This window comes from Ahaetulla prasina, chromosome 1 (genome assembly GCF_028640845.1).
Source record: "Ahaetulla prasina isolate Xishuangbanna chromosome 1, ASM2864084v1, whole genome shotgun sequence".
Classification (NCBI taxonomy): Eukaryota; Metazoa; Chordata; class Lepidosauria; order Squamata; family Colubridae; genus Ahaetulla; species Ahaetulla prasina.
The window spans coordinates 106,245,606-106,262,408 of NC_080539.1; the positions used below are offsets into that span (position 1 = coordinate 106,245,606).

The 16,803-nt window shown below is 40.1% G+C and overlaps 1 protein-coding gene across 1 annotated transcript; it reads left to right on the forward strand.

The window, feature by feature from the left end:
* The first annotated feature begins 5,197 nt into the window (after positions 1 to 5,197).
* CCN2 (cellular communication network factor 2) lies at positions 5,198 to 10,315 on the forward strand. Its single transcript, XM_058171769.1, has 5 exons — positions 5,198 to 5,489; positions 5,621 to 5,840; positions 6,915 to 7,172; positions 7,467 to 7,678; positions 8,902 to 10,315. Exons 1-5 carry the CDS (start codon positions 5,439 to 5,441, stop codon positions 9,196 to 9,198), a joined length of 1,038 nt encoding a protein of 345 aa, XP_058027752.1. The 5' UTR covers positions 5,198 to 5,438; the 3' UTR covers positions 9,199 to 10,315.
* Positions 10,316 to 16,803: the final 6,488 nt, after the last annotated feature.

Consider the following 16,803-nt stretch of genomic DNA (forward strand, 5'->3'; position numbering starts at 1 on the left):
GGCCCCAGGCAAGTGGTGTTAGGCCACACCAGGACAAAGGATGTACCCAGAGGTCTGGCTTGCAACCGCTCTGATGCAAAAGCGTTGCCTTAAAGCAGGTGCACTTAATATCCACTTCCCGAGCCCCTCCCCAATTAGCCACTTAATTGTTGTTTTTTTACTAAGGGAGAAAGGAAAATATTACCACATATATGGGAAAGTAGGCAAATGAACTGCATTTCATTAGTTAGATTGAAATGAAATATAACCCAAATCAAATGTGGAACTGTCTAGAGTCTAGACCTAGTTGCAGCTCTTCCCAATTTTTCAAGAGGCTCCAAGTTTTCCACGTAAAAACTAACTGCAGACTTTTGCCTGAAAAAAGATTGACATTGTCCTTAAAGGCCCTGGGGACATATGTTCAACTCAAAGTGATAACTAACTTAAAAGGCTTATTCATTTCTGGGTGGAATTTAAAGATCAGGTCTTTACCTATAAAGCCCTATGTGGCTTGGCATTGAAATACTGTTATATATGTCCAGTGTACATCAGTGGTGGGATTCAAATTTTTTTACTACCAATTCTGTGGGTGTGGCATGGCTTGGTGGGTGTGGCAAGGGAAGGATACTGTAAAATCTCCATTCCCTTCCCATTCCAGGGGAAGGTTACTGCAAAATACCCATTTCCTCCCGATCAGCTGGGACTTGGGAGGCAGAGAATAGATGGGGGCAGGGCCAGTCAGAGGTGGTATTTACCGGTTCTCCAAACAACTCAAAATTTCCACTACCGGTTCTTATATATATATACCGGTAGTGGAAATTATATATATATATATATATATATATAAATATATATATATATATATATATATATATATATATATATATATATATATATATATATAAATATATATATATATATATATATATATATATAAATATAAATATATATATATATATATATTCCGTTGTCATTCTTTAATATTATCCCAAATGGACAAGAGGGAGGAGTCCCTGAGGGATGCTTTTAGGTGCAGTCCCCCATATTATGGAATGTCTCTGGTTACCTCATGGCTGGCCTTTCAGAAGTTGATAAAACAAATCTATTCCAGAGTGGGGTGAATGGCGACCACCGTGCCCATGTATTGTGGCATATTTTTGTTTTATCTTGACTTTAGTTTTTCTTAATAATGTGCTATGCATTTTTATTAAACTACTATAAGTTTATTTCTAGGTCCAAGGGCACACAAAGAGAATAAACAAATGAATAAACAAACCATGAAGAGTATTTATCTCTATTTTTTTCAATGTATAAGCACCTAGGCAATGCGTAAGGTTAAAACAAGACAAGGAGAAATGCAGTAATAAACAACAGAAACAATTCACTATAGTAACTTGTCAAGAAAGGAGTAAAGAATTCATTACCCAGACTGTCATTCCAATTCTTTTACCAGTGCATTTTTCATCTGTGCTTATACCTACAAAGATAGTTTGCTAGTTGATTACCCAATATCAAAACATCCCTGGGTGCCTTCCAAAAGTTAAAAAAAACTTATATACGTTAAGCCAAGATATAGTGTACAGGTAGCCGTCATCTTACAACCATATTAACAGTACAACTGTTCTGAAAAATAAGTGACTTGCAACCAGTCCTTGCTGCATTACCAGTCATGTGATCAAAATTTGAGGACTTGGCAACTGGCATGTATTTATGATGATTGTAGCATCCCAGAGTCGCGTGATTGCCACTTCTGACCTTCCCAGCCAGCTTCTGACAAGCAATGTCAGTTTAGAAAGCCGGATTTGCTTCATAACTACATGAGTCATTTATGGCAGGAGAGGAATTCACTCGATGCTCTCCAGTTTGCAGTGATTCATTTAGTAACTATGATAACAAAGGTCATAGAATTGGACACAACTCCCTTAACCACATTGTTTGGCAACCAAAATCATGGTCCCAATTGTAGCCATAAATTGAGACTACTGTGTTGATTACATTCTTAAAGGCAGAAATTCACTTCTAAGTTGTCCATTCACTGCAACTCTTTACTGGACTATGGATACCGCTTTCTGGACTCAGCTGAAACCCCAGCTGTGAGCTGCTTAAGGGAAACAGGTCATTTTTTCCTCAGGCTAAACCACCTCCCCGGACAGTTGCAAGTGTGGTGGGTTGTGGATCATACCTGACAAAACTCCTCTGAGGAAGGAAGATTAGTATATAAAAATAGAGGCAGACAGGCAGAGAGACATAATGCCTCATTTCAATAAATAGCATCGTATTTTTTTTTTAAAAAAAGCTGTGGAACTATTGAGGGAAGGCAACATGTTTAAGGAGCAAAAAATTGGTAGGGTGTGTTGCTTACGAAGGATGAGTTCATACACAGTGGGAAAAGCAGAGCACATCTTCCATGCTTCTGTCTCGCTTTAACCTGCCAAGTATTTTACAGCATATTCCCTCCACCTACTTCTCTCTTTCTCTCTATCAACAGAAAGTAGTTATTAAGGGAAAAATTCCACTATGATTCAGTGGCCTAATCCTGCAAACCAAGCATTGTACAATACACAATTCTGGATGATCATATAATAAGAAATGTCCCAAATAAACTTCTTTCCACAGAAAAGTACCTAAGTGTGTGGGGTGGGGTGGGGTGAGGAGAGGGAAACAGTTAAGTATCAGAAGTCTGCGAAGAAATGAGCAGAAAGTTTTCCATCATAATTCTAGAATACCTAGAAATTTCTAGAATACTCTAGATATTTCTAGAATCTTATGCCCTGGGTCTTTTAGTCGTATAAGAAAAAGAAAATAAAGAGTTCCCAGCTTTGCTCCTAGCAGTTATTTGGGCTACCAACTACCCATCCCCTCTTCTCCCCTTCTCCCTCTTGAATTCTCTGTTCTCACTCATGGCAGGAGAGGAATCAAGTAGCACTAGATGTTGAGGGTGATGATCACAAAGAACAAAGTTGTATCGCCATCCATGAAAGCACATGGAGCAGCGTCATTTACTTCCCTAGGAAGGAAGAATACAAGCAGTGATTCTAAACCCTGGAATATTGTTAAGGGCCTGTGGGATATGATTACAGGTATCTGCAGTCCAGTTGGTGTAACTATTCTTTAAAGTGTTTGATGAATGTTAGAGAATGGACAAGATACAGAGAACATAAACTGATCATGCATTGCAGAGGCATGACCAATTTTAGTCTGCAATACTTTCCAATGATTCCATTGCCAAGTCTGTCTTTCTCTGTCTTTTCTTTGTGTTTGTGTGTGTGTGTGTGTGTGTGTGTGTGTGTGTGTGTGTGTGTGTGAGAGAGAGAGAGAGAGAGAGAGAGAGAGAGAGAGAGAGAGAGAGGGTGAGAGAATAATAAATATTGCACAGAAATATTTTGAAAACCTCCCTTCTCATGGGTGGTATGTGTCTTCCTTAATCTTGAGGCCGGAGAGTTTGACAGTTCTGTGCAGGATCTTAGCTGTTCCCGGCACTGCATTCTTCTGGACAGAGAACTCCAATGTGGTTCCTGGGATCTGTTGGAGCCACTCTTCCAGCTTAAAAGTTACAGTGTGTGTGTGTGTGTGTGTGTGTGTGTATGCATGTGTGTGTGTATTGCTCCCAGAAGCACGAAGCTGAAGCCTGAAGATGACGAATGAGACTTCGTCGAAACATCGCCAAGACACTTCCAATTTTACGCGGGAGAAAACCCGAATAACCAAAGACCTACATACAAACACCCGCGAAAACCTCAGAAAACAAATATATATATACATATACATATACATATACATATATTCCAAATAGAGAGGCACCTCTTTTAATATTCAGAGCCGTGATGGTGCAGTGATTAGAATGCAATATTGCAGGCTAACTCTGCATTCCCATTGTCAGGTGTTCAATCCTGACCAGCTCAAGGTTGACTCAGCCTTCCATCCTTCCGAGGGTGGTAAAATGAGAATTGTTGGGGGCAATATGCTGACTCTGTAAACCACTTAGTGAGGGCTGTATAACACTGTGAAACAGTATATAAGTCTAAGTGCTATTGTTATTGCTATATTGGTGATTGCCATCACCAATCTCTTTCCACTTATGACTGTATGACTGTAATTTTGTTGCTGGCAATCCTTATGATTTATATTGATATATTAACCATCATTTGTGTTGTAAATGTTGTACCTTGATGAACGTATCTTTTCTTTTATGTACACTGAGAGCATATGCACCAAGACAAATTCCTTGTGTGTCCAATCACACTTGGCCAATAAAAAATTCTATTCTATTTTATTCTATTCTGTATAAAAATTATTGATGCATATGAATCTCATATCTCCATTGGGAAGCTCTTCCTCTGGATACAGTTTGTATTGAGAGCTATTACAGAAGCAATTGCCTTCAAGTCCAACAGGACAATATACAGGATTATTAGGTCCAAGATTGTTTTTTTTAAGTGTTTTTAGTATATTAACAGCCATTTAATGAACAAGAAATCTTGTAGTTGATCTTGTGTTATAATTTTGTGGAGTATACTGGAAAAAGTTGAATGTGATATATTCATTTATTTGACATTTTTCCATTAACCTAGAAAAGAACTCCAATTTCATAGACATTTTTGGGGAGAACCCTCTGAGGTTAACAGGGAAATGCCTTCCTTTTTAAAACGTCTCTTCAGAATGGATAATTGTGCAAATGAAATCTCTGGTCTTTAACAGAGATCATAATGCTTTTCAAGAAATCGTTTCACTCCTTTCCCTTTCCCCTACAAGTGTGTGATTTTAGTGGATTTTAATGCCTTTTGAAAGTTAAGAGTAAGACTGATAGATACCAGTGGTGGACAGGCTGAATTTCTGAGGAATGCTGGTTCAGTCTTTTGAAGGGGGGGGGGAGAGAAGAGAGAATAATGATTCCAAAGGAGACATATTTTTAACTTCTATAAATCAGGATTGCGGTGATAGGAAGAATCTAAGAAGCTGGAAGCTGGAAGGAAAGCTCTCCCTCCGCGCGCGCCCCCCCCCCCAAGTGAAAATACAGCGCCTTTTTTGTGCGCTGAAGTGCGCCAGCTTTTTCAGACAGGAGGAATGCGGAGTGTCAAGGGGTCAGGATCAATCCGGTGTGACTTGACGAGGCAGGAAGGTGGAGAGGAATGCGAGGAATGTCGCTGTTTGTGTGGGACTCCATTCAGCCGATTGGCGAATCCCGGACGCCTCAAGAGTATAAAAGCAGCGCCGCTGCCTGCTGGAGACTCAGACCTACCGTCGCTCTCCTTCGAAAAAGCAGAGAGAAAAGGGAGAGAAAGCGGCACTTTTCCCCACTCCACCCCGAATCGAGCCGATCGAAGGAAGATCTGCCCTCGCCGCCCAGCGATATTTAAAACGAAAAAAAAGGGGGGGGGATCTCACCTGGACAAGGCTCCCAAAGCAGCCGGCAACTTTTGCCCATCTCCCTGTGCCGAAAAGTTGCGAGAAAAAGGAGGATGGAAGCCCGCACCTTCGTCTGGGTTTTCCTCGCCGCTCTACTTAGCTGGGTAAGTGTTATTTTCTGAGACAGGTCTTGTCTGTCTTGTCTGTCTCTCCTATTTCTTTACTCACCGGGCCCACCTGCTTGGAGCGTTATTTGACACACACACCCCGTCTCTCCCTCCCTCTGTCTCCCCAGGAAGCGGCCGGCCAAGAGTGCAGCGCGAAGTGCCAGTGCTCCTCCTTGCCCCCCGAGTGCCCTCCCGGGGTAAGCCTGGTCCTGGACGGCTGCGGGTGCTGCCGCGTTTGCGCCAAGCAGCTGGGCGACCTTTGCACCGAGCGGGATCCTTGCGATCCTCACAAAGGGCTCTTCTGCGATTTCGGCTCCCCGGACAACCGCAAGATCGGAGTATGCACTGGTGAGTAAATTGCCTTTTTTGTTCTGCTGGTCGGCGCTCTCTTTGGGACGGGAGCGATTGGAGCAGAGTGGAAAATGCTGAAGTGGGGGGACTTTTTCCCCCCAGGGTAGGGGTCTCCAACCTTGACAACTTTAAGACAACTTTAAGACTTCAACTCCTAGAGTTTGTGGACTTCAACTCTGGGAGTTGAAGTCCACAAACTTTAAAGTTGTCAAGGTTGGCGACCCCTGCCCCAGGACAGCGTTTCTCGATTCCATCAGTTTTTAAGATGAGTGGACTTCAACTCCCAGAATTCCCTAAATAGGGAAGCCTGCCGGTCTTAAAAGTTTGCTGAAATCGACAAACACTGTTTAGGGCTATACAAAGCCATGCAATTCTGAGAGCTTCTTTTTTCTTTTATGGTTTAAGTATTATTTCGTTTAGAAAAAGCTGAGTCTGATTGGACAGTTTTCTCCCAAAGACTTCTAGGAATATTTAGGACTACAATACCCAGAATTCTGGTTACGATTTCTGAGAATCTGATATACAGTAATTTATACACATCTGGTGACATCCGTGAGAACAGGGGTCTCCAACCTTTGGCAACTTTAAGAGTTGTGGACTTCAACTCCCAGAATTCCTCTTGCTGGCTGAGGAATTCTGGGAGTTGAAGTCCACAAGTCTTAGAAGGGTATTCCAATCTTGGGAACTTAATTAGAATAGAAGTATTGTATTTTTAAAAATAAGTTTGACTAGAACATCTTGCCATAGTTTAGGACAGGGGTCTCCAACCTTGGCAACTTTAAGACTTGTGGACTTCAACTCCCAGAATTCTGGGAGTTGAAGTCCACAAGTCTTAAAGTTGCCAAGGTTGGAGACTTCTGTTTTAGGAGGTTTAATTCAGTGAGGAAAGTTTTACCTAATGTTTACACTTCTACACTTGCCTGTTATTAAAGGCAGAGGAACTGTACATAAACAAAATTGGAAGTCAGTCCTCTTTAGCCCTTCTCTTGTATAGTTCTAGATTCCTGATATCTCCATTGCTACTAACCCGGCACTGAGTATTTATGAATGAAACCCGTTTTCTATCTTCAGCAAAAGATGGTGCTCCATGTATATTTGGAGGCATGGTGTATCGGAGCGGCGAGTCCTTCCAGAGTAGCTGCAAATACCAGTGCACCTGCCTGGATGGAGCTGTAGGCTGCGTGCCTCTCTGCAGCATGGATGTTCGTCTGCCCAGTCCTGACTGCCCATACCCACGCAGAGTGAAGCTCCCAGGAAAATGCTGTGAGGAATGGGTGTGTGATGAGCCCAAGGACAAAGAACGCACTGCAGTTGGACCTGCTCTTGCCGGTGAGCTGACTTTCCTTCATATTTCTTTGGGTTGTTGCTGTACTAGCTTCAACTACATAAACCAGGGGTCTCCAACCTTGGTCCCTTTAAGACTTGGGGACTTCAACTCCCAAAGTCCCTCAGCCAGCAAAGCTGGCTGAGGAACTCTGGGAGTTGAAGTCCCCAAGACTTAAAGGGACCAAGGTTGGAGACCCCTGACATAGACCACTTTTGTCATTCTGTTGTCATGACCACATTTGCTCACTTTGATTCTTAATGTCCAATGTAAGCTAATGGTTCCCCTATGCTTTTCAGCTTACAGACTAGAAGATACTTATGGACCTGACCCATCCCTGATGCGTGCAAATTGTTTGGTCCAGACCACTGAATGGAGTGCCTGCTCAAAAACTTGCGGCATGGGAATCTCGACCAGAGTCACCAATGACAATGCCCACTGCAGGCTGGAGAAGCAAAGCAGACTTTGCATGGTGAGACCATGCGAAGCAGATCTTGAGGAGAGCATCAAGGTAAATAATTGTCCACTTCTGCTGCTTGCTTCTGTGAAAATCTTTCATCGCCTTACCCTACTTTGGAAAATCTCTAATACAAACTAATTTTCAATAAGTTGTAAAAAATTGTTCAACAAGTAGAGCTGCCAAAAAAAAAAAAAAAAGAACCCTGCTTTTCCTCAGAGTGCTGAATTCCTCTTCTTCCTGCTCACCTGTTCCCTGTATCATAGCCCATATTGGCTTGATCTGGAGAACTTCTTCTTATAGTATTATAGCGCTATGTGTACTTTTCCAAATTAGGAAGTTCTCTAAGACTTGCTAATGCATTGCTAATGCATAAACCATTCTCTCTCTTTTTTTCTGTATTGTTAATGATGTAAAGTGTAAATATAAATCATCAACAAAATTACTTATAGTGCAGCTTTGGATATCAACTGGCCCATTTATAAAATGCAAGATACCTTATTCTGAAGAAAAGTAAAATGGGATTGCAGTCTTAACCCTGTTTCTGTAGTTGTCTTTAAAAACTGCAACATGAAACTGGGTTTCTATGAGTAGTAATAAAACTTTCAAGGGATCCAGGCATGAACAATTTTCTAAAAGTCCACTAAGGAAAATTAGACATATTTTTTTTAAAAAAATTGCTATATATATATATATATATAGAAAGAACGACAGTTTCAATGCCTATATAGACAGTGTGTTGTCTGGTTACAATTAGTTTGAGCAATAATCAACATAATAAGAAAATTAGACTTATAAAGGATACAGAAAAGGCAAATTTAAGTATCTTTAGAATCTGGGACAAAAATAAGTTTGTCTGACCATGAGATATACATAAGACTGGCAAAAATATATCTATAGATTAGATGCTACGTTTAGCTAAACATAGAACCCACTGATACCTATATTAAAGGTAAAGACAATGATTTCCCTTGTCCAATCAATCAAATCCAACTGTAGTGGACTTCAATTATGGCTGGATCAGGGCCAGACAACTAATGCCTTTCAAGAATTTCAAGCTGTGTTATCCATAATTTTTTTGGGCCTATGCTTATTGGAATTAATGAAGTCCAAAACATCTGGAGGTCCCCTGGTTGAGCTCTAGTCTAGAATTTATCCTAAAAAGTTAAGAAATTAAGAAAAATGTAAATGTTGGAAATATCGCATATGCTGGTGATCTGAATGGAAGCGTTGTTTATCCGATGTATCAATATAAGAATTTATTTTTTTTCCAACAGAAAGGTAAAAAATGCATCCGCACACCGAAGATCTCTAAGCCTATCCAATTTGAGCTTTCTGGCTGTACCAGTTTAAAGACCTACCGAGCCAAATTTTGTGGTGTCTGCACCGATGGGCGTTGTTGCACCCCCCACAGAACAGCCACTCTCCCTGTGGAATTCAAATGCCCTGATGGTGAAGTCATCAAGAAGAGCATGATGTTTATCAAGACTTGTGCCTGCCACTATAACTGTCCTGGAGACAATGATATCTTTGAATCAGTTTACTACCGGAAGATGTATGGAGATATGGCATAAAGCCCCAAGAGTGGTTTTTTTTGAACTGGACACTCGACTTGAACTGATAATGACATCTCATTTTGTTAAACGTGATTCTATAGCACAAATGATTTAAATGTCTGATTTTTTTTTTTAAATGACAAAATTGTTCCACCTGGCCTTAAGGTCAAATTATCTGCTGACCCCAAACATTGGTTTGAAGGAATAATAATAATAATAATATGAATATAATGTTGATGATAATGATGATGAAGAATAGCGAGAGGTGACACTTAATTTGTGTCTTAGAGTATATTTGGGGAGAGGGATGAATTAATGAAGGGACATAGGCAGTCTTGAGAAACATTTTCAAAATGTGGTGGCATGTGTCCTAGTTAATTGTGCAATCAAAAAAAAAAAAAAAAGACCCCTTAGCAAAGTTATTGGCACTGGTTTTTGTGACAGTAACAGCTGGAGTGGACATTTTTATCCAGCAGGTGCTAAGTAATTATGTTATTTGAAAATGGCAATAATTCTGCCTTTGAAACGCTGATTCAGAGGATTTGTTCAAAAAGAATCAGAATTTGACTGGACAGCTTGTGGCAATTGTTTGCTTGTCGCAGGCAACATTTTTCTTTAAAAAAAAGAGTAATTGTGTAAATACTGTATATGTTTATATGTGTGTGTGTTTATGCGTGTTTGTATGTGTGTGTATATATATATTGTACAGTTATCTAACTTAATTTAAAGTTGTGTTGCCTTTTTTTGTTAATGCTTTGATACATCAGTGTTAGCCTCTCTCTCTCTTTTTTTTATGATTCAAAGCTTGTCTGATCCACTGCATTCATTCAGCTCATAAAATAGAGAGTCTGTAATGGTAGTTTTGTTGAACTAGTAGGGGAAAAAATTAACTGTGCTGGTGGTTTGATGAAGAAGATACACCAGTATCCTATCCAACCATTTCACCAAACTAATGACAAAGGGAGGAAAGTACATTTCTCTCTGTCTAAATTAGTATTCCCTGAAACAAAATGAGTGCTCTCAAACCTTTCCACCTGGGAACAGTTTGTTACTTATTGAGAAGTGTGACCAAAAGTTACATGTTTGCACCTTTTTAGAAGAAAAAAAAATAAAGTATTTTATTTTTTTATATAAACTGGATTGTACCGACTTTGATTTTGTTGAGTCTAACAGTTTTGGGGTATGGGGTATGTTTACACATCACTTCTTCTCAGTTGGTGCTCCACCGAGATATTTCTGTATGCTGGAATAACTGAGTCATCTGAGCAGGAGATTGTTTTGATAGAACGACTCCCCATACAAGCTCGCAATCAGAACAAGGCATGGTCCAATACTAAAAATAAGCATCAACTTGCCAACATGGCTGTGAAAAGGATAAGGAAACTAGCCTCACAGATGTTTTTTTTTCCTAATACAACACTCAGCATATTACGCAATTCATCAGTTGGAGGAGTTGTAATTCACAACTTGCAGGTCTAATTGAACTGAAAGCTAAGCTGCTGTACTGTCCTATTCCCTAAATAAAATCATTCTGAAACTTGTCTGGGTGGCAAAATTCATGCACTCCATCTCCATAAAATATTTCTTAATCTCCATGGGTGAAATCAGCTTCTTACCTAATGATGAATGTAAACAGTTTGTGCTCTAGAGCAGGGGTCTCCAACCTTGGCAACTTTTTGACTTGTGGACTTCAACTCCCAGAATTCTCAGCCAGCATGTGCTGGCTGAGGAATTCTGGGAGTTGAAATCCGCAAGTTGTAAAGTTGCCAAGGTTGGAGACCACTGCTCTACAATACAAACACAGATGCACAATAGAAGTATTTCAAATTCCTCTATTTTCAGGGAGTTGAAAACAATATCAATAAACTCATTATCACCTTCATCTAGGATTCTTTGCAGATGTTGCTGTAATTGAAGCCAATTTAAATGGCAATTTCACTTTACCCAAGTGTAACCTTTTTGCATTTAGCAGAGCTTATTTCTAAATAACCATGAATAAACTGAACTGCTTCTCACATTTACTTTGCTAGAACTAATATTGGCATAGTCAAGGTTGATTAAACTGCAATTCTTTGCAGACAGATTTTGTACAACATTTCCCTTTGGCTCTAAGGAAACTTGTTGACAGAAAGAGATGGCTTTTTTTTTTAGCTGATGGAATTCATGAGCATCTAGGAGTCTTAGAAGTATTAGAAGAATCAACATTGGCTGGTGAAGAACTACCAAAGAAAGCTAGGTAGATCAAACTGTCAGTCAAGTGCACTGGAACCCCATTGTCTTTAAAGAAAATGTATCCCATGGCTTACTCTGCAGCAGCAATACTCATGTATTTTCTACAATATCCCATAGGTAGATGCCTCAACATAATAAATATCCTCTGTTCCTTCATTCTACTCATGTAAGGCTAGGGAGCATCACTTGGAGAAAGGTGATATATTTAGCCCACCAGGATTTTCAGCTGAGTTGTGCTCAATTTTCTATTCCTTGATAATTAAGTTTTCCTTGAAAAGCAACGTTCAGCGACAAGTCATAGATCACTGACTGTGGTGAAATCCCATTGCTATATTGATGTGGTCCCAAGAAGCAGACCTATTATAAGGAGCTGCAGCTCATTAAAACTGCTGAAGGAATTTTTTAAGAGGCCAAAACTGTATCTTTCAGACAGCCACTAGTGGATGAAATTGAGAATAGGAAGATGTGGTCTGTAAATTGCTAAATTTTCAGACCTTCAGTACATTATTTATCCAAAGTCTGATTTGTACGTCATTGTGGTTGAAGTAAATGACATGGGTCATATTTACATGGGAAATGCCTGCAATTTTTAAGGAAGGAAATGTCTCATTTAGTCCCAGTAAAAAATAAAGAGTACATTGTCATCACCTGTTGACTACAGAGTAGGCATTGACCCTATAATTTTTCCAGTCTGGAGTGGAAAATAGTTGGAAAAGGTTCATGGAAGATGGTGGGGAGAGAGAGAGAGCATATGCTATCAAAGAATGAATCCAATGCACATAAAACAAATGCCATAAATCTGTACTCTCGGCTTCTTTTCATAAAGTTCCAAGATTTTACTGCCCTCTGGAAAACGCTACAAGTGATTATTATTTTAAAAAATAAAAAGAATCAATGTACATTGATCAAATTAATACTATTTTAAATATAAGCCTAGTGCGCCAAAGTAAAATAATAAATTGAATGTTTTTTTGCAGATGTGATTTTGAAAATCATATAAGGATTGCAATGATAGTGTAAACAGAAATCTTCTACGCATATAGGTAACTCACATGAACTTGCAGCAATTGCAAGATTATCAGAGGAAAAAAATCATGGAAATAAGGCAGTGTTATACTTTACATGGACATGGTTCCATTTGCTAAATCACTAAGAACATCGTGTGATTCTGCACTAAAGATATGCAATTGATAAATTGATGCAAATAAATAAATAGCTACATATCAGCAGCAGCAACAACAACATCCTAGCATTTTTCCTGCAGCTGCAGGGTTCGCTTTTCAGATCAACAAGCGCCATTTTGTATGATCAAAAGTAACATCCGGATCTAATGGGGCATGTCTGCATTCATTCATGTCTGCATTTATTGTATCTTGACATCTTCGCTTCAACCTTCCACACAGGCGCTTGGAATCAGCTACAGATAAGCCCAACCCATTTTTCAACTTATCTACAAGTATATGCGGCATATAAATAACACTTCAATGCAAACTGAAGGTAACTATTTCCTTGACTCCCTTTTATTTTCTCTTCAATGCTGTGTCAATGAGGGAAGAAAGCTCACCATTTTGTTACCATCGTTCCAACACAAAGTAATTTAGGGGTGCTTTTCCATATGCTATGAGATGTTGGAAACAAGTAGTTGAAACATTCAGTAACTAATTTATTTAGTTGTTTGTATATCAAGTCATTTGTGACCTTGGTTTAGATTAGAATCAATGAGGGAGAACCAAAAGTGACATGCAATATCATTTTTGGTCACATGTCTAGAGGCTGCAAGAGAATGTGGTGTACTCTCATGAAGCCTCTAAACCCTGAAGATGTTACACCAGAAGACCTTGCTCTCACATGGCTTCCGAACCATCTGAATATCACACAATAATTTCTTGCATTATTTTTTTGGAAGTTCCAGAGGCCACAAAAGAGCAGGCTCTTCTTATGTGACCTCCAGAGGGTTTGGAGGCTACATGACAGCACACCACCTTCTGGAGTGGCTCTGCGACATCCAAAAGCTGTGGGAACTTCTCACATGATTTTCGGAGGCTTTAGAGGCCACATAAGAATGTGGTGTGTATGGAGCTTCCTCTGGAAGTTGCACAACAGTACCATGCTGTCATGTAGCCCCTGGAGCCTCCAAAAAGTGTGATAGAATGGGGGATGATTTCCTCACCGTTTTTGGAAAGTTAGGACTTTCTGGATTGTTTAAAAGGTTCACCATCACTGGTTTAGGCTGTGTTATCAGCACAGGGCAAACTGCTGAAAAGTTGACAACACCTCCTCTCATAGTTTTGAGATCCTTTCAGCAAAACCTTCTGAGAATGAAGACAAACTGCCTGGAGCAATGAACGCTGCCATCATTTTCCTTTGACTCTTCCTCCTTCTGATCAAATCAGCCAAGGTAGATTAATACATTGGTTAAGAAATGTAATTATTTTGCTTTTACAAGAGTGGTGGTTCCTGCTTGTTTCAAAGAGATGCCCATTGCCATTCTTTTTATTTGATTCAAGACATTAGTTTTGAAGCTCTAAGCCTACCGTTCTGGAATGAACCTCTTTAATGATCAAAATGCACAAACAAGATCCTTCCTAGTACAGTGCCATTGTCAAAGGCCCATTTGTCAGGAAAATGTTTTCCTTCTGTGGCTCCTGGATTTCTTTGTTCCTTTTGGATTCATGCTTGGTTTCTTTTCTTTTGAACTTTAGAAAAATTACAATCTTATCTTTTAAAAGTTGGTTTTTTGAACTGTTTTCTATACTGTAATTGATCTATTAAGCCAGCTTTACTCTTGGTCTAGATCAGGGGTGTCAAACTCGCGGGCCCCTTTTTTGACTGGCAGAGTGCTGCTGGAGGCAGAAAATGGACCACACGGGGACCTCGAGGAGGCCTCTGTGTGACCCATTTTTGGCCAGGAGAGTGCTGCAGGAGGCCATGGGGGCTGAAAAAAAGGCATGGAGGGCCACACACAGCCCCCCTGTGCCCTGTTTTGGCCAGTGAAGTGCTTTAGGAGGACATCCAGGCCAAAAACAGGGTGGGGGGCCACATGCAGCCCCCGTGGTCTGTTTTGGTTAGTAGGGTGCTGCAGAAGGCCCATCTCCCCGCATGCTCCCCACCCACCCCCGCCGGCCCCAGAGGAGAACTACAATGCTGATCCGGCCCTCAAAGAAATCCAGTTTGACAACCCTGGTCTAGATATAGAGATATGATAGAGAGAGGGGGAGAGAGAGAGAGACATGATGGATGGGCAGCATTTATAGGAAATTGACAGAATGCAAGTAAGATATCCTTCCAACTTCCTTCTATTTTAGAATGGCTGGTACAAGATAACCCATGGATATTAATGCTGAGATACATTTGACCCTAGATATTCCTAGTACATGTTCTCTTATATCCACTTACTAGCTACCATTCCCAGGGTATCAGCCAGACAGCTGTCCACAGTCTAAACACACAATTTCAAGACTGGAAAATTGTTTTGCCTTATGTTAGTTTACAAAAAAGCTGAGGTCAATACAGTTACACTCCAGCTTCCTGGAATAGAAAAGCAACAGGCATTTTTTTTATTCAGTTCAAATAAAGTTGCAAGCATTATAACCTTGTCGTTCAAATCTACTGTGACTGTTTTAACAGCAAACTTGATATGGTGATTCATGATACCCATGTTTTCTGGCTGGATGAAAAAGGCACCAAAGAAATACTGTTGGAGAGATGCTGCTTCCCTATCTCTTATTGCAGAGTCATCTGCCTAAAACTGTGTCATGCTAAATCACTTCCCCCCAGTTACTTTCAGCTGAGTTACAGTGCAAATGTACAGTACTTTTTAATAGCAAATGTACAGTACTCTTTAATAGCAAAAGAATACCTACAGAAGAAATAAGGCAGGGGAGGGAAAGGGAAGGAAGGTAAGAAGGAAGAGGAAGAGAGAGAGAGAGAGACTTGAATGCATGCTCTAGAAATAGCCAACTCCAGTTAAGTAATCAGCATTCCTTCCTGTCTAAATCTTTCCCTAAACACAGTGTTATAAATCACTTCAGCTATTAACTATAATTCAGAAGGCATAAAAAGTGGGGGGGCAACCACATTTTTCTACTCCATCTAATATGCAAGCTTTGCTTTCATTAGAGAAAGGCTTGGGTGTGGCTTTCTTTAAATTACCCTATGTTTTATGTTCTACATACATGGAAAAAATTACTAAGAAGGCTGTCCAGCCACTCAGACGAAAAAATAATAATAAGGCTTTGCCAAAGAGCAAGAGGAATTTGAGAACAGAAAGAGTTTAATTTTTTTAGAGCTTCCTTTTTCCATTCTTTTTCTCCTGATCTCCGCATTTCTTCATATGCCCTTAAATGGAAGTTCCAAAATGCCACCCACAAACAAGAGTCTTCAGCCTGATATGAACCAGGAAATGCTGGGGGTTTCTTTAAGCAATCCTCTTCTGCATTCACCCTGAAACGGAGACAATCCAAGACATGTTCGTCTGGGAACATATATGTTAAAGAAAGGAGCCTTGCTAATGGGGAAACATCTTTAGGATTGCACAACATTGCTTTTAACACGGGCCTGCTTTTGCAAAAGTTAAATTCTATCAATATGCATGCTAAACAGTAGAGTTTTGTTTTTTCAGTGGAGCTCATTGAACCTGCCACTATTGCCGGGCAAATAGTTTACCCAGTGAACCAGTGCAAAATAAACAAAGATATCTGAAATGGTTCCAGTTATATGTGACGCAGCCATTTTGGACCGGATCCCAGCTTCCTTTGCAGAGGTTGGCCTACTGTCATATGCTCTTTCTTTCTTTTTTTCAATTGAAGAAAAGAGGAAGAGAGAAAAGTTGGAAGTGGAGCCTTCGGGGATGATATGGGAAAAGCTCCCATTTCATCCCCCCTCCCACTATGTATCTGGGGTAAATGAAAAGAAAAGTAAAGCATAACATCCAGGACAGCTTTATTTCAGTAGAGTTTAGGTTGCCATCTTTTTATTCAAAGCCAGAAGAGAGAATAAAGGACAGCCACCGGTCAGACTTACCAGGCAAAATCAAACAGGTAACATGACCGGATAAATTAAATTCTACTTTATTGTAAAAAAATAGTGTTAAATTGGGGGATTGAGGAGACAGGAGACAGGTCTATGTGAACAACAGCTCCTTATTGTACAGTGAGAATCCAGCAAAATACACAGTCGTGCAGGACTCTTTATATAGTTTCTTGGTCAGGGTGTCAGCCAATGAGCTTTCAGCTTTTTCCCCGCTCAACTTTCCCTCCAAAATTAGATACATAACAAATAGAGTAATAGAATCATGCAACTCTGAAAGTACAATTCTCCTGTGGTCACCTTTATAGCCCAAGAAGTCTGACCAGACCAGAGTTGGGTTTCAGCAGGTTCTGACCAGTTCTG